General features: G+C 39.4%; 2 protein-coding genes across 2 annotated transcripts; one reads left to right on the plus strand and one right to left on the minus strand.

Moving 5' to 3' along the window:
• Window positions 1-409: 409 nt before the first annotated feature.
• LOC5570808 (tRNA-splicing endonuclease subunit Sen34) lies at window positions 410-13,712 on the plus strand. The gene is made up of 4 exons (XM_001653265.2): window positions 410-703; window positions 771-1,118; window positions 13,169-13,276; window positions 13,337-13,712. The coding sequence occupies exons 1-4, from the start codon at window positions 643-645 to the stop codon at window positions 13,672-13,674; spliced, it is 855 nt and encodes a 284-aa protein (XP_001653315.2). The 5' UTR covers window positions 410-642; the 3' UTR covers window positions 13,675-13,712.
• Window positions 13,713-13,721: 9 nt separating this feature from the next.
• On the minus strand, window positions 13,722-14,845 carry LOC5570809 (28S ribosomal protein S2, mitochondrial). The gene is made up of 3 exons (XM_001653266.2): window positions 14,639-14,845; window positions 14,512-14,574; window positions 13,722-14,403 (listed from the first exon to the last, which is right to left on the minus strand). Exons 1-3 carry the CDS (start codon window positions 14,664-14,666, stop codon window positions 13,775-13,777), a joined length of 720 nt encoding a protein of 239 aa, XP_001653316.2. The 5' UTR covers window positions 14,667-14,845; the 3' UTR covers window positions 13,722-13,774.
• Between the last annotated feature and the right edge of the window lie 3,766 nt (window positions 14,846-18,611).

Raw genomic sequence — 18,611 nt, forward strand, 5'->3', positions numbered from 1 at the left:
GACACTTCGAAAGCTTCTACTTACTTCAAAAGCTAACGCTGGGTATTTTTTTTTTGCACTGAGTTGTTTGTTTTGCTGTCGTCAAACGGAAACTATACCTACCCGACCAACCAGTCTTCATAATTCTTTATAGATCTTTGACCAATGATGGCGATCGCTAACGGTTCAAAACGAATCTATATCGATCGCTATCGAAATCACTGACTGGTTGACCGGGTACTTCGTAGTGATCAACGTTGAAAATTGTGTGCGTGTGGGTCGGTGCATCTCTCTCTGTTTTTGACAACATTGCTGTTGCGAGCAAAACAACCCAACCGTGGGTAAAAACTAAATGCAGTTTACCCATTTTTGAGTATAAAGAACTTATTTTTTGGGTAATCTGATTTCTCCGTGTGTAACGACCGAACGAGCGCATTTTTGCCGGCCGGTTAGTTGAAATCAAAACATACCACCCACCGACCCAACAACATAAAGTCTGTTGTTATCCGAAGTTCCATTGTAGAGCTTACTGATTGTAATAAATTTGTTTGAATAGATAACGGTCACCATTTAGTTAAAACAAACTTTTGCTCGAGCCAAAAATGAATAATGTAATTACCTAGCTGCTGAAAATAGTGCATTCATACTTAATTGATCGCTGAAATGGAGGGAAAGATTCCGGTCACATTTCAACACAATCGTGGGTTTATCTACGATGTAGAAGGTAAAATCCAAGTTTATCCAAATCCAAGTTAATTACAAAAACTAAACATTTAAAACAATTACAACAGATTATATGAAACTCCGGTTTACGCATCGCATCGTTGGGAATTTGTTCGGAACACCCGTTTCGAAACCGCGAAGCGCCAGTAGCTTTGGTCTTCCGGCAGTTCTGACTCCGCTAGAAGTTCGATTAGCCCTCGAGGAGGGGCTTATTGTGCTGATCGACAAGAATGCACAGCTGACTCGAAGTCCCAGCGAGGAGGCCAAACAGCAGTTTGCCCGTTTGAGCCAGCAGCAAATCCACGAACAGAAGCAACCCGTCATCGAGAAGAGGCTGAAGGAGTTTGAGTACCATTTGCCGAAGATCCTCGCGGGAAAGCGTAAAAAGTTGCTCAAAAGTGGAGTTAAAGAGGAAGGTATGTTAATAGGGCTTGGAACTACTTGAGCACTAACTGTTACGGCCATAATACTATTTAGTAATCTCTTCAGGAATTCATTCAGTAATTCTGTCAGGGATTTTCCTAGAAATACCTCCAAAGTTTTAGATCAGAATACCTATAATATTTCAAGCAGGATTTTTTTCTGGAGATATTTCCAGAAATTACTCACGAGTTTCCCAACATTTTGAACAGTATTCTCTCAAACATTCAACTAGGAGTTCCTCTAAAAAAACCTTCAGAAATGATTCCTGAGATTCCTTCAATAGTATTTCTCAATAAATTTATACAGGAACGATTCTTCAATCCATAGAAAGTAGGTGTATGTAGGTTTATGAGTCTCTTTTGCAAATAAAGCCGATTTGTCTATTTCTTTTGTAGGCACTTTCGAGCACTGTTGTCTCCCATAGTATTCCAGTCACATTGTGTGACAAGGGTTGAAAAAATTGAGTAATAAACACGACTTTAAAATAGGCCCCTGATTTTAGTCTGACACTTTTTAAAGAATTCAACCTGTAGCTTCTTCAAGGATATCTACATGAACTACATAAAGTTGATGATGTTGATAATGACCCCTCCATAATTTTATCAGATTTTCTATCAGAAATTTCTGTATTGTTTTTTTTCTGGAATTTTCCCTGAGATTTCTTCATATATCCAGAGTGTCTCCACGGTTTTCTCTCAAAATTTCGATTCAGGCTTCAATCAATTTAAAGTAGTCCATCATTCGTTTTTTCGGCCATGCTGACTTTGCAGCGTACTGTTTCGAAGTATTGAAACTCAGTCCTCATGATAAACATTGCTTCAGGAAAGTATAACAATATACGCTTACATGCAGAAAGTATGCTGATATTTTTTCAGCTATGTCAATGAAAATCATTACTTTGAAATCGTGAGACGAATAAGCAACAATAATCATCGATGACGTCCTACTTCGCCTTAACCAAGAAGTTCTCTATGAATACCTCCAGGAATTACTCCATGGATTCCTTAAAAATTCTTTCATAATTTTTTGTTGTTCATAAAATGGTCAAAAAATTACAACAAGGACACTTTTCAGAAATCATTAAACTATCAGTATAATACTAGAGAATATGCGCTTGTAAAACAGCACATGAACACTTGCACAAAACGTGGGTCGAATTGCAGATATAATCGAAACTGTTTACATAATTGAATAAGATGTTAATAATTGGCTAGTATTTCTGCTTCAAACATGGTTACATAACATGCAATTACATAATCCAATATGTATCAATAATAACTATAAAAGGACAGTCAGCGAAATTAGGGAGTGTGCGTGAAATATGGCATCACGGTTAGAGTTACATATTTCTCAGGAGCACATAAATGTACTGACGAGTTTCCAACCAAACCGTCTCTCAGCCAGGCTTGATAATTCTCCTCAACATCATCAGAGTTCGGTGACACACTCTAGAGCAGCGTGCTGCCAGTGCCTCTTTGCGAGGGAGCCAAAAAATGCTAAGCAGCGAGGCTACGAAAAATGAGCGAGGAAGATGCAGCACAAAAAAAAACGAGTTAAATTCCATCAAAAAAGGGTGCTCTCACAACTCCCCGAGGACTGTCTGTTCGGGCGGCAGACTCGAGAGTTCGTTTGAAGTGTGAGTGATGGTGAGCATCGCAACGAGAGAGAGAGTGTCTGAAAAAATCCTCGCATTTTTCTGCACTCTCACTCGAATCGCTTGAGGATCTGTGTTGAAAATTTTGAGTTTATTTTTTTCTCCTCAGAAAAACGGCAAAATCGCCTCCTCTTTGCCTCGCAGAGGAGTTTCTATCAAGCCTGCTCTCAGCACATCGGAATCCTAGTGTGCTGCGCTAGATGGAGGCTCACGAAAATTCTAAAAGCGCGCTAGGTGATATGCTCTCGGGGAGACTCGTCACATGCGCTGCTCGGCGCTATGGCTCGCCATCGGTATCCAAGTTGTGAAACAACTGCTTTGTAACGAAGAGCCTCTACAGCTATTTTCGCCTCATTATGCAGGTGTCTAGATGGCCTACATGATATGATCGAAGACTCGCAATTCAAAAGTTACAATTTCGATCCTCGTTGAAAACTTTTGTAATCACTTCAATTATTGCGCTGAATTTTAAACAGCACATGTGACGCAGCGCATGAGACCGCAGTGAGATACATCTCAAGAAAAATGAGGCGCACCAAAAAAGGTCTCACGATGTACACTGCCCATAACTGCATATTTGTAACATTCGACAAAAGTAGGCATTGAGTAAATGGAGTACCAAGCGTGCATTTTATGGCAGTATGGAAGGAAACTTAAATTTCTAAAAATTACCAGGAACTCAACAGTGCTTATTTAAGGGTGATATTTAGTACAACTCATATCGCATACTAGGTGCATTGTCAGAAAATAATTCTGATAGAAATTTCATTGTTTTTACATTACGAGGCTCATTTATAATCTCAATGTGACTGTTATGCGGTTATAATTACCAATGTGACAAAACAACTTGGTATTTTTTTCGAATTTTCTAGAACAATCTCACAGATTTCAGTAAGTTGATCGAAAGTATGTATCATTTGATGACTCTACATGGTATTAACTCCATTTTGTCAAAAATGTCGAATGTGACTGTTATGCAGTTATGGGCAGTACAGCGCTCCCGTGCGCTTACAAGCAATGAGGCTCCTGCGCCTAAGGCTACAGCACGTGCACAGTAACTCTAATCACTCAGCGACTCAGCGACACCCTCATAAGTGCTACGGAGGTGGAGATTGGGAGGGGTATGAGATCATAGGATTCGCCTGAACAGCAAGCTATGGACTCAAAGCATTGTTGTTTAAATGTTTTGAAATTTAATCTTTTGAATGTTGGCAATCAAGAGATGGAAGATTTATTTTATTTATGTTTCATTCTCATTAGTGTTTCGCGTAATGTTTATCTACAACTCAGTAAACAATAAAAATGTTTTTGGTAAGGTTTTCCACTCATCAACAAACAAAGAGCAAAACCGATCCCTCCAGGGTCATCGGGACCAACGAAAAAAAAAGAACGAAGAACAAAAATTAATAAAAAAAAAAAAACGAAGAACAAACATAAAAAAACGCACCGATTGGAAATAAAAAGCGTACTAATCAGAACAAACTCACCAAATCTCCCAATACGATTTTGGACAATGTCTGCTTCTAGTACGCTTCGGAACGTGAGACCACATACAAATCTGTTGTTCTCTGACTTCATCATTCGATTCACTTTTCTCCGATCAAACATCCGTCACTTTACGCTCAACACCTGGTGGCAACCTAGGAGGGAGGCACCGATATTACACACGAAATATGACATAAAGTTATTTTGAATTGCAAGAAAACTCCAGCTTGCCAACGACAATCCGGGCAGACTTGATGAAAATCGCTAGTTTTCTTTTGTTGTGTTCCTTCGATCGTTCTGGACAAACATGGAAAAAGGGCCAAAGTTTTCTGTGCATTTAATTGTTGTTTTTATTGGAAAAAGTAAAATAATGCGTATTTGAACACTTTATATTCAATCAGGATAAAAGGTGCTATTGTGACATTACTTTTGAATAAGCATGAATAGATTTTCAATCGATTTTTTGTCACATTTGATAAAATGCAAAAATTAGTTTTAATCAATTACGTGCTTTTATCATGTTTGTGCATTGTTTTAGATCTGGGCTCACAGTGACAGTTCGTGACAGCAAAATCTCGGCTCACCTTGACGTACATAAATTTCGTATTGGTTTCTCCCTCCCAGGTGGCAACCATCTGAGTAAATCGACACTAACTTAAATATTATTAATTTTTGTTCTGTACTGCACCGGGCGGTTGAACTTACAAAGAAAATAAAAGAGTAATTTTGGTGGAAAAACAACCGAAATGAATCAATTGACAACAGCAAAATTTCCATCCGTCCGTCCATTTTCGAGCACCCCTTAGGGTAAGTGTTCCCTTAGGTGTGGATGTTCCTATAGTTGCGGTATTGCCGTTTTCACTGATTTTATTATTTAGCCACAGAACCGACACTGCGACGTATTTGCTTGTTGATACACGAAATAGTTGAGAAGACCGTTCAAACTGCTTCAAAACTGAAGAAATATCATTAAAATTGCTAAAACTTTTTTTTACTTGTACCAACAGTTGCGGTAAAGTGTTCCTATAGTGGAGGATCCCATAAGAAAACAACGGATACCGCAACTATAGGAACACAAATTAAAAATGTAACGCAACTAAAGGAACAGTGTATCAATAGTGGAGGTATTATTTTTTACTGACATGCCGTGGATTACTGCGATGAAATCATTTTTCCCATTAAGTCAATGGTCGTTACTTCCCGTTACAGCATTAACATGTTGTTCTTGAGCTGTTTAATGGCATCGTGGGAGCTGGTTGGTTTCCGCTGTCCGCTGTGCTGACGTAGCCATCGACTTCGTTGTCCTGACCTTCTGTGCCTGTGTTCTCTGCACCATTCAGGTGTTCATCGTAGTGCTGCTTCCACCTTTCGATCACCTCGCGTCGGTCCGTCAAGATGCTCCCATCCTTATCCCGGCACATCTCGGCTTCTGATAGAACTTCCGCGTTTCTTGAGAACGGTACAGCAACTCCATCTCTTGGCATTCCACCTCTTCCAGGCGGCGCTTTTTGTCCCGGAATAGGCGGGTTTGCTGTTTCCGCTTCAGTCTGTATCGTTCCACGTTTTGCCGCGTACCATGCTGCAGCATTGCAGCCCGCGCTGCATTCTTCTCCTCTAAAACCTCCTGGCACTCCTCGTCGAACCAATCGTTTCTTGAGCTCCGTTCCACATATCCGACAATGCTTTCGGCAGCGTCGTTAATGGCTGCTTTGACTGTCTTCCAGCAGTCCTCAAGAGGGGCCCTATCGAGCTCGCCCTCATCCCGCAACGCTGCCTCAAGATGCTGCGCGTACGCATTTGCGACATCCGGTTGTTTCAGTCGCTCGAGATTGTACCGGGGCGGGCGTCGGTACCGTACATCATTGATGACGGATAGTTTTGGGCGCAGTTTCACCATCACCAGGTAGTGGTCGGAGTCAATGTTAGCGCCACGATAGGTTCTGACGTCGGTTATGTCGGAGAAGTACCGTCCATCGATCAAAACGTGGTCGATTTGCGATTCTGTTTGCTGAGGTGATCTCCAGGTGTACCGATACGGGAGGCTGTGCTGGAAATAGGTGCTACGAATGGCCATATTCTTAGAGTCGGCAAAATCTATCAGTCGTAGGCCGTACTCGTTCGTCAGCCGGTGGGCGCTGAACTTTCTAATCGTCGGTCTGAACTCCTCCTCCTGGCCAACCTGAGCATTCAAATCTCCTATGATGATCTTGACGTCGTGGCTTGGGCAGCGGTCGTACTCGCGTTCGAGCTGCGCGTAAAATGTGTCCTTGTCATCATCAGTGCTTCCGGAGTGTGGGCTATGCACGTTGATTATGCTGAAGTTAAAGAATCGGCCTTTGATTCTTAACTTTCACATTCGTTCTATGATCGGCCACCACCCGATCACGCGCCTTTGCATATCACCCATCACTATGAAAGCTGTTCCCAGCTCGCGTGTGTTGCTGCAGCTCTGGTAGATGGTATGATTACCTCTAAACGTACGCACCAATGCTCCTGTCCAGCACACCTCCTGCAGCGCTACGATGTCGAAACCACGTCTTCAGTACATCGGAGAGTATGCGAGTACTTCCAATGAAGTTAAGAGATTTGCAGTTCCACGTACCGAGTTTCCAATCGCTAGTCCTTTTTCGTCGCTGTGGTCTTTGTCGATTGTTCCGGTCCGTATTCTCTCGTTGACGTTCCTGTGCTGATGTGTTTTTACGGTTGGCTTGCAGGGCCTGACACCAACCCCCTAGATTTCCATTCTCCCTAAATGTTCGGAGGGCCATAGTGCGCAGTTTAGCTTACCCAATGCTTTTTGATCTTAGATGTTATTTATGGAGGTTTTATTAGAGATGCATTAAATCCTGACAGATTTTATACAGCATTGAAAAGTGCTAAACGGTCTTTTCAGCAAAAAACACTTTAAAATGTTCTGTAGACACATATAAGTGCTTCCGTTAAAACTAATTTGTCGGCTAAACTTGTTCATAATAAATTGTATTTTGAAGGAGCTGTGTAGTGTCTATTAAAACCTATGCTTAAAACCTCATCATATTTGTCTATCAAAAACATCGATAAAAACTGCACTAATAAGCGGTTTCTTCACCACCGCTTAGACCTTAAACCTGGTTTAATCGTATGGGTAAACGTGGTTTACGACATAAGCGAAGGTGAAGAAATCGGCCCTAAGTCATGTTAAAACCTTCTTAAATCTCAACTGTCTGATGTTATCGGAATGCATTCTGCGTGTGATTACCAATATCATTATGTCGATAATGATAATTCTCTACATGGAATATGAGTTAATCAGAACACGAAAATAGAACTGGCAAATATTCATTTCATACAATTGTCTGATTACCGTAGGGTCGATGTACCAATAGCCGCATAGCTAAGAACAAATATTTGTATAAAATCGAAAAATGAAGCCTGCGGAATTATTTTTACATCATCTGAAAGCTTTTCATCTTGGCTTTGTGGAAAAATTATGACACATACGAAAACTCATGTTTTTGTATTTATTATCGCTTGTGCCACTATAGGAACACATGTGCCTATAGTAGCACTATTCCTAATTTCTGTTCCTATCCAGCTTTTTAAAAGCGCTAATGGCTGCCGCAAACGGCCTCGCTTTCTGGTAGGGATAAGTCGATTTGACGTTTGGCTTGGGTCGTTTTACATTGAGCTGACCCAAGCCAAACGTCATATTGACTGATCCCTACCAGAAAGAGAGCCTATTTGCGGCAGCCATTAGCGCTCTTAAAAAGCTGGATAGTAGCACTAGCCTCACGGAATAGGCAAAACACAAATCAAAACCGTATTTTTACAAAACTTTTATATTTTTCCTTTGAAGTGTGGATCAAAAGCGTTCGATTGATGTAAAAAAGTTCCTAATTTATCAACTATTTTGTTTAATAACAAAATAGTTTCTCTTAGTAGTGCTACTATAGGAACAATAGGTTAACTATAGGTGCAAGAGAGCTACTAGTGCGACTATAGGGGACCGTCCACTAAGGGAACACCGACCCTATGTAGCATATTTTTCCCATGCTTGCCTGAACTTCCCGTGCAACAACGATACCGCACACAACAGCTGAGCTACACGAACAAACTTTCACTTTTCAGGCACCTGTAACTTACCATTTTCTGCATCAGTACAACCGATGAACCACACGTCTTATCACAACAATTCATTAAAGTGAAACCATAATTAGATACGTAAAAAAGCAAATTATGTTCATTAAATCACATCACAAAATTATATCCTCCGATTTGTTTACCTTTTTGACAGCACTAGCTTTCCTGAGCGCATTAAGTTTAAGCCAAAGAGTCCCAAAAAACGTATATGTCTTAGCGCAGAACAAACAAAGTGATTTAGGAATATTTTAGCCAGTGGAGGGTTTTGCGAAAGGATTCATAAGATCAAAAGCTCTCATGAATGATTATATTGTACGGAATAATCACCAATTGATCTTAAACCATCCCAGACAAAACCAACAAGATTTAAATGGGTGGAATCCATTTTTACTATCGCCGTTTCGGGTTCACGCGTGGGAAATTCCAATTTGTGATTGTGATGAGCACGCCATCATTCCGAAAATGGAATGAAATATAATATAAGATAGTCAATTATGATGTCGCAATTGTAGCGCGTTGCTGTAAATCGAAAATTTTTGTGTCGTTCCACCAGTAAATTTTCTTTGGCATGAATTTCACGCAATGGAAAGGAAATTTACTGGCACACAAAAAATGATGATTTTAATTTATTATTATGATTTGGCAGACATGATGATGATTTCAATATTATAAACAAAGGTTATGACTAATAAACAACTTGTTGGCTGATGTTTGTTCAATCATAAGCTCTTAACGTTGGTTTTATTCCGTATTTTAGGATATCGCAAAAGATCTAATACCGCAAGTTGAGCTCAATAAGGCTATACAATAGCTCTTATGCATGTTTTATAGTACCGTAATCCGGGGTATCATTGATCAGCGGGGTAACATTGACCGGAATGACTCATCTCATTAAAAGTACGTATTATCATTTATTGATGAAACATTTCCAAATCATGAATGGTGCTTCTCTTTCTTATATTCATGAGCTAATAAAAGGTAATATTTTTGCGAAAATTGAGTTTACCTTATGCGTAAATTTACCAACTTTTTGAAATAATGATTTTAATTGCTAAGGATGACACTACCGAAGATTCATGTCTCACACAAGTTCTGCAAAAGTTATAAGCAAGGAAAATGTGATTCTTACTAAATATGGCATCACCAAAAACGATTCCGTTGTCAAATCTTTTATAAGTTTGCTCAATTGAGCAACATTACCGAATTACTGTCAAGAATGTAAAATTCCCTTAGGCAATTGCCTATCTTTAGGCGTATTCCGTGGTTCGAGGTGTTTTTAATTTTAAAATAACTCAAAAAGTAAATGACTTGTAAGCGTTTAGCCTTCATATTCGGCGTCAGGGGCCATGATTTAAGTAAGTAACGACATTTTCAGTATTACTGAACGTTGTTTACATGGCTGATCAATGTTACCCCATATCAGCTGAATCAAAAAATCGCCTAAAACAATTTTTTTAACATGCTTAAATCTTTCAATAAACAAAATACAGTATATAGTCTCGAGCTATGGGTGGCAGTACTTGTTTAAAAAATATAAAATTTGCAACATTTGCATTTTCAAACGAAATATTAAAGAAACATTCAGAAAAATGATCAATGTTACCCCGGATTACGGTACACTACAAGACTAGATGTATGCATACGATGCAAAACCAAAATGGTTAGAAGCGGTTTTAAGGTTTAGTCTTAACAACCTCCTGTAGTGTGGGCCTCTTCGGGTTTAACGGAGTTTTATCAAAGGTTTATTAAGGTTGTTAAGTCTAATAAGTTCTAAAATGAGTTTTAACGATGTGGTGGTAACAACACCGGGGGTTGGTTACCCGATCTTCCCCAAGGTTACTCGTACCCCGGCCAGTACCACGAGGAGGTAGGGATAGGAGTTGCTGGGCAAGAGGCTAAGGACCGCACAAAGGGGTCTATTTTATTCCTGCAGGTACGCGAGGTACCAATGGTACACCATGCCCAGCCATTTACCGCGCCATTTCCTATTTCCTCTAAGGGACGATTCCTTCACCTTCGCTAAAGCCGTAAACCACGTTTACCCATACGATTAAACCAGGTTTAAGGCCTAAGCAGTGGTGAAGAAACCGCTTATAAGTGTTGTGAATCTAACATCTAGAGACCGCTTTGTTCGACCAACGTAAATCTTGCTGCAGTGAGGACAACTGATTTTGTAAACACCAGCCTTGTTCAGTGTGTTTACCGGATCCTTGGTAGAGCCTAACGAAGTCTTAAGTTGGTTGTCTCTCTGGAAAACACCAACCGTAATTCCTTAGCTTTGGGCGAAACTGTTTGCTAATGTGTCTGTCGTATGGGATGGACTCTCTTCTTGGGTTCTGTGATAGGGGTGAGTGTCCGAATATTGTCTTTCCTTTTTGTCGATGATGGGTTTTATCGTCCTTTCCTTGTATCCGTTGATCCTTGACGTCTCATAGATATATTCCAGTTCCTTGGTCTTTCTGCTTTCTGTGGATCATGTGGTGAAACGCTGCCATCTTATGCTGGAACGAAGTATTCGATGTGTAGGGGATAACTCGCTGGGTGTTTGTAGGTGTTGAGAACCACTGGACATCTTCCCATTCTATCTCCACTCTGCTCGCTCATCGATAGCAGTTGTATCTGCTTTCGATAGATGCACAAAAGCAGATGATAGATATAAGTATTGTAACCGTCGTGCCGTCTACGTGTCGCGTCTTATCATGTAGTTTTGTATGTTAATAAAGTTACTTTTAATTTGTTATTTTCGTTTACACCTATGAGTTTCAATACACTGATATGTGTCTCGGCCATCCGAAACTCCAGGATGTAACAGTAGGCTTCCTATAGATTTCGAAGTTAAACGATGAACTTTCTTCCCTGGTGACAAGTGGATCCGGAGGAAAGGAATGGAAAACTACCGAATTTTGACGAAAATTTAAAGAAATTCCTTGTTTACCGGATAAATGGTGGAGATACGTCGACGAAATTTTCAGCGTTATCAAGCGGAACGATCTGGCTAGAATTTTGTATACAATCAACAGCGTACACAAGGATATCAAGTTCACCCACGAAGAAGATAGGGATAGAAAAGTATCGTTTTTGCAAGGAACTGGAATATATCTACGAGATGGCAAGGCTCAACGGATATAAGGAAAGGACGATAGAAGCCATCATCGACTAAAAGGAACCACCTCATAGTAAGATTTTTTGATAATTCGAATGGTGCGAACGAAATCTCAGAACCTCTCCCCTACAACCCCTTATGTAATTAATGGACGGCCCCTATTGGTATCTCAACGATCTCAACAAACAAAACTGTTAGTTTATGTTTGGCAGACAACTTTCTAAATCATTCAAGGTCAAAAGAAGTTTATAGAAGGTAAGTATGCTTAGCGGTTTTAACGTTGTGTTCGAATGTCAAAACAAGTTCATTTCGAACCATTCCAAGTGGCTGCGAAGTCTACATTCGAAGTTAGCTTCTACTTTTTAGTCAAAGTAAAGCATTTAAGGACATTTAACCGTACGATTTTGTGAATAAAGTTTTGATTGTAAATGTTTGATCTTTTGAATCAGGAACAAACGTCCATGAAATTAAATTTTAGCATCTGAGTTTACATATCACCCAGCAAATGTCGATTAGGTGGCTATCTTCATCGAGAATTAATCGGAAAACAGATTTCAATAAAATGATAACTTTATTAATATAAAACGATGTTAGTGATTTGCATTAGTCGTTTCGAGGCATAGTAGGTGAAAGTCGGCTGGCCTCTACTATTTGTCGAGTAACAATGACTATCTCATTTGACAAAAATAAAGACAAGGCAGGAAATAATTGAAATAATTATTAGACTGCCCATACTCGCATAAAAGTCCCATAGTCTATGGGATTTCCTATGGGACTTTTATGCGAGTATGGACAGTAGAGTATGTTCAAGAAAATCAATAGACAGAATCTAGTTCGTAACATACCCACGTTTCTTGTATAAACAGAAAAATAGTTGCCAATATTCCCTAAGCTCGAAATGTTTCCATTTGGTAAAGATCCTGTTTCACAACTGAGTCACTGGACATGTCTACAATATTTGAGTTAACTTTTGCAAATTATAAAAGGACATGGACACCGTCTTCAGCCATTTAGCTGCACAGACTGTAACTTAACACTAGACAACGGACAAACATGCTCCAGTGGCACAGCCGAGAAACATTCCTGACGAAAAGTTTCAATGCCTGAAGCGGGAATCGAACCCATACCTCACTCAAGTTTAACATTCAAATTTCAACGGTTAAGAAAAAAATGACCTATCTTCGGCCGATTCAAAGGAGGTCCGATAAATAACCAAAAAAATACTCAATGCCAAATTTGGTCTCAGGGGTCTCATTTACTAATTTAGTTCTCACAATTCGTCCGTAGCCGAAATTATAAAAAGATGAGTTGGAGTCAGATTTATACTGATAAGTTGGGTGAAAGTTGATTCAAAAGGAAGGTGAGATCATTTTTACTCGGCTTGACCCAGTGACCCACCGGAATAACTCCGAACCGGTGGACATTTTCGAATATTCCAATGATGATTGAAAAATTACACATCCAGACGATTCCATTCAAACTAAAACTATAAGACATTCCGTCAAAAATTGCTGTAATTTGATTTTTTTTTTCTATTTGCTGGGTGGATACGGAACCATACCAAATATCGTCAAAATTACTGGAATTTTGAATCTTGAGCTGAATAAAAGTAGAAACTGTAGGAGTCCATAGAGGACAATGTTACTTTATCGATAGTGTGACTTGAAAATAACTATTTTTAGACATAACAATCAATGAGGAGCAACTCATAAAGGAAGAAAAACACAAACTGGAAACGATGGAAATCGACAAATTAGTTCAAATCCCGCAAGAATACCCCCTCAAAACTGGTAAGTTTCCCCTTAGTCAACCATAAGAGAACCTTAACGTAATCTAACATCTACTTACAGAATGTACTTACGTCAACTATCAGCTGCCCAAGAACGAGCTTCTCAAATACAAAGTATTCAGGGATATCTGGAAAACTCGCCCGGTGTTCATAACCGGAGGTGACTCGTTTGGCTGTGATTTCCTCCTCTATCCAGGAGATCCGCTCTACTACCATGCTTCCCACGTAGTTCACGTCCTGACCGATGCTTCTCAACGTCTTGATGCCAAATACCTTATCCGATGCTGCCGACTATCTGTGGTGGTGAATAAAGTTTGCATTTTTGCATATGAAGAGCCAAGTGGGGGCGTCAGGTATCAAACCATGGAGTGGGAAGGTAATGTTGCAGAAGATGTTTAAACATGTGATAAATGTTGGCAATATTTCTTTCGAATGAACAACTCGAGTTTTCAATCCGAACAGCTTCGAAATCATATTCTTATTAACGTATGAATTGCAATTAGTTGTGCTGGGCATCCTCCTTCATTTTAGCTTTGCCCAGTAAAACAGCACTTTTGAACAACTTACAGTACAATTCGATGGCCGACGGTGTGTCGTCGTTTCCGGGCACAGGATACGTGATAAGATTCGGATTGCAGTTGCTGTCAACGATTCCGATGGTCGGTATAGACATTTTGGCAGAATCTTTCACTGCCGTGTGCATCTCTAGAATGTTATTTTGGGTGTTGAGGAAAATGCACAAATCGGGAAGTCGCGTTACGGCGCCAAATTGTACGTTGGCATTGGTGAATACGCCGCCTCGCCAGAACCGGGTGTGAGAATATTCCCCACACTCCATGGCGGTTTTCTCCACAATGTGACCATTCTGGGCACTGCGATTGAAGAACAGTATTACTCCGCCTCGATACGCAACATGAGCAGTGACGTTCAAGGCCAGCCGCAGATATTCCGCCGTTTTGTCCAGGTCAATGATGCAGTGTCCTAGCCGACTACCGAACAGATATCCCTTCATATTGTTGTGTAGTGTGCCCTCTTTGTGGCCCAAGTGAATTTTTGCCTTGAAAAGGTCTTCCACTGTGAACAATCGGTGTACCCCGAAGTAATCCGGATGCTTGAGGATATCATTGGCTAAAATAATAAACAGCTTTAGGAATAAGTTTGGAAGTTCTAGAAGTGAAGTCTGATTCATCAACCGTACTTTATAAATTTGCATTGTAGCTTAGCACAAAGACATACCTTTATCGGATATTGCTGCAGTCGGTTCCGGTACAGCCAATGTTGATAGACACCGGAGCGAAGCTAAAGAATGACAAAATTTGTTAGTGATGTAATGCCGGCCACGGATTTACGATGCAATTCTTACCTCTATTAAAAACTGTTTTCGCCAACATTTTGCACTCTTCGACTTGTGAACGATGAAACAAAAGTTATGAATTCACTTATGGTAGGTAAAGGAGCATTGATTGATGGAATAGACGAAAATATTAAATTTAAAACAGGAACATCAACCAATTTCACATGCTCTTCTCATCGTCGCAATCGTTCTGTTTTGGGTTTTTGACAGTCGCACCATCCTCAGGAGAAAGAGCTTTCATAGCTTTTTATAGCAACGAGAACACTACACAAATTTTTTATTCAGAGTCTGAGTTGGATTTACCGTTTTGATTCATATCACGGACAGCTTCGAATCCCGGACAATAGGCCCATTCACATGACGTCTCAAATCAGCTGATCGGGAAGAACTTTGACAGTTCTTCTATGAAAATGACAGGCCCGTGTTAGCACCGGTCCTCCACCGATGTAAATAAATGCATAGACGGATCTGTCACATGAAAAAGCCTATAAATTGTAGGACCGTCTCACACGAAATGTTTCGAAGCTCCCCAAACAATTCATAAAGTAAGGGTTCATTCAAATATTACGTAACGCAAAATTTGTCAATCCTAGACCCCCTCTTTAATTTTTTGTATGGACCGTAACACTATGTAAGACCCCCTCCCTTCCCCTGTTGCGTTACGTAATATTTGAACGGCCCCTAATATTAGTTCATTGATACATTTGTAATGTAGCGTTATTGCTCTTTTACCTGCAGCTCTTGAAATTTGTCGAATAAAAGCAATGTTGCATCAGTATTGCTAATATGCAGTAGAATACGTGCAATGTTATAATCCCGGATAAAAACGTATCATTCGGTGAATGGAATAAACCATTAATGTAAAATATAACGTATTGGATACAATACAGCGTATTGTAATTGAATGTCGAAGCAACATTATTCTTGTTTGGATATACAATTCAAAAACAATATAATATATTGTAACAGAACACTGTATTGTTTTTAATTGGTTTTATACCTTACAATTTTGGCCAAATTCCTATTTTCGCGTAAAACAACTCTTGTTTTTTTCTATGTAGCTTTGCTGAAAGAAGTAAACAAAACAAGTTCAGAAAGCAAGAAATGTTGGGTGAAAACATTCAAAACGTAAAAATAAGTAGTTTTTTAGAAGTCACTTGACATTAGCTGTAACGACGAATGCAACCATGATAAATACACAGACAAACAGACGTAACACTTAGAACAAATCTTGATCAAAATCATAGTTTTGAGGACATGTACGCCCAATGCTAAAATTAGTGTGCTTGGCCGACGGGCCAACAGATGGCGGTAGTGTGTAAACGTCAAACGCGAACAAAACGATGCGAGCGCTGCGGGTGGCGAATTGGCCACCTACCATATTTATGAATCGACCGTTAAAAAGGTTGTCGATGGACATTGATTAGAGTGCGTCGTCTGTTTGTCTGTGATAAATATCTTTACTTCTATAAAGTTAAAATAATGTTGCTACTTTTGGCACGAATATCCGGTAAGTTGGGGGACAATCCATACAAAATACAAATAGGCTCCTAAAGCCCTGTCCCGATTTTAGCGCCAAGCGCTTAAGTTTGAGCCAAAAACATATGTTTACTCAATTTTCTAATGTTTTCCGTTGGTTTAAGTCGAAAAAACATTTTTTTTATATTTTGTCACACCCCTTGGCTTAAACTAAAATTTTGGGTGTATTTTGCTTTCCGTGTCCCTTCCGAAATGTCAGATAGGAACAACCCCAGTGTTGAAACTAAAACCCCTGTGGTGTTTTTGTCGACTAAGCGAACGTCAAACATGATCTCAAGTGTCAAGGTTCATTCATGGACCCAATTTTTAAATTAATGTTTACATATGATATAGCCGTTATTTGAGTGGGAAAAAATGCTAAAGTAGTTGAAGTAACATGCTCTTTCGGGTTGTTAAATAAAAACAAGATTTTATTAACAATTTTAGGACCCTATTCTATACTTTTCACCACTAGTTGAAAAACAGTTCGTTGAATAGGGTCCTTAAATGTTTAATAAAATCTTGTTTTTATTTAATAATTCGAAAGAGCATGTTACTGCAACTACTTCAGCAATTTTTCCCGCTCAAATAACGGCTATATCATATGTAAACTTTAATTTCAAAAATGGGTTCATGAATGAACCTTGACACTTTTGATCATGTTTGACGTTTGCTTAATCGACAAAAACACCACAGGGCTTTTAGTTTTAACACTGGGGTTGTTCCTACCTGATTTTCGGAAGGGACACGCAAAACAAAATACACCCAAAATTTGAGTTAATGCCAAGGGGTGTAACAAAATCTTAAAAAACATAAAAAAATGTTGTTTGGACTTAAACAAACGAAAAACATTAAAAAGTTGAGTAAACATGTGTTTTTTGCCAAAACTTAAGCGTTTGGCACTAAAATTGGGACAGGGCTTTAGGACCCTATTGTTTTTGTATTGTACAACAATACACGAATTGCTAATCAAGACAATACATGAACAATATATCGTATTGTATTTTCAAAATGTGTGTATAAGAAAATATCTAGATTTGTATTGTTACGATACTTAACCACCCATACATTATATTTCAAAAATCTCATATACCATACAGTGAACTGTTCAAAACAATATATTGTACTGTAATTGTATTGTAATTTCACAATATACTGTATTGTATTTCCAATATATTGAATAGTACTGTTCCAATACGTTATATTGTTTTTGTATTGTATTTTTATGCTTGGTGTTACTTGAGTCGTTTCAATATGGTGCGCTTTGACTCGATTTATCGTTGATAACATCGCCGGATTCCGATAGTAGCCATCGTATGCTGATCGAAGTTCCACGTACAGCCGTTGGCATTCGCGATGTAAATCAGCTGTTAGAAGAGCGTGGCTGGGTTTATGTCCCATCGCATCACACTGCCGCAGAACACAGTTAAAGTATGTTCTGTGTAATGGCGGAGATAGTAAGCAAGAGTGTTTGTGAAGAACCGCTCTCGCTCAGCCCGTAGAGCAGTTCCAGACGGAGCGTATACATTACAAAATGTTGTGGTTTGCACCCGAAGCGAGGTCAAATACGCTATCTTATTAAATGGTCAGACTCCTGGGATAACGGAAAAACAAAAGTTTCATGCTAACTAGCGCTGCACGGTGGCAAAATTTTGAATCAACTGCGTCTAACAATTATAGGGTAAGTGTTCCTTTAGTTGTGGGTGTTCCTATAGTTGCGGTAGTGTCGTTTTCACTGATTTTATTATATTAGCCACAGAACTGACACTTCCTATCGACGTACTGTCTTGTTGATACACGGAATTTCAACTGATCGTTCAAATTGCTTTAAAACTGATGAAATATCACTAAAATTGCTAAAATTTTTCTTGCTTGTACCAATAGTTGCGGTAAAGTGTTCCTATAGTGGAGGATCTCATAAGGGCCCATTCACAAATTTCATAACGCTAGAGGGGGTGGGTGGGTGTCCCAACGATGTTACGGCCCATACGAAAATTGAATAATATTCATACAAAAAGCGTTACAAGGGGGTGGGTGGGTGTCCAAAAAGGCCAATTTCAGCGTTATGAAATAAATGAATGAGCCCTAAGAAAACAACGGATACCGCAACTATAGGAACATGAATTAAAAATATACCGCAACTAAAGGAACAGTGTACCAATAGTGGAGGTATTATTTTTCACTGACATGCCGTGGATTACAGCGATGAAATATTTTTTTTCGTTACTTCCCGTTACAACATTCACATGTACATTAATTGCGCACATTCACATATTTCATAATTCCAAAAATGGCCATTTTTGACACCCACCCACCCCCTCGTAACGCTTTTTGTATGAATATTCTACAATTTTTGTATGAATCGTAACATCTTTAGGACACTTACCCACCCCCTTTAGCGTTATGAAATTTGTGAATAAGCCCGAAGACAAAGAAAATGATGATCTTTTACGCGCTGATATTT

Source organism: Aedes aegypti, chromosome 3 (assembly GCF_002204515.2).
Source record: "Aedes aegypti strain LVP_AGWG chromosome 3, AaegL5.0 Primary Assembly, whole genome shotgun sequence".
NCBI classification, from domain to species: Eukaryota; Metazoa; Arthropoda; class Insecta; order Diptera; family Culicidae; genus Aedes; species Aedes aegypti.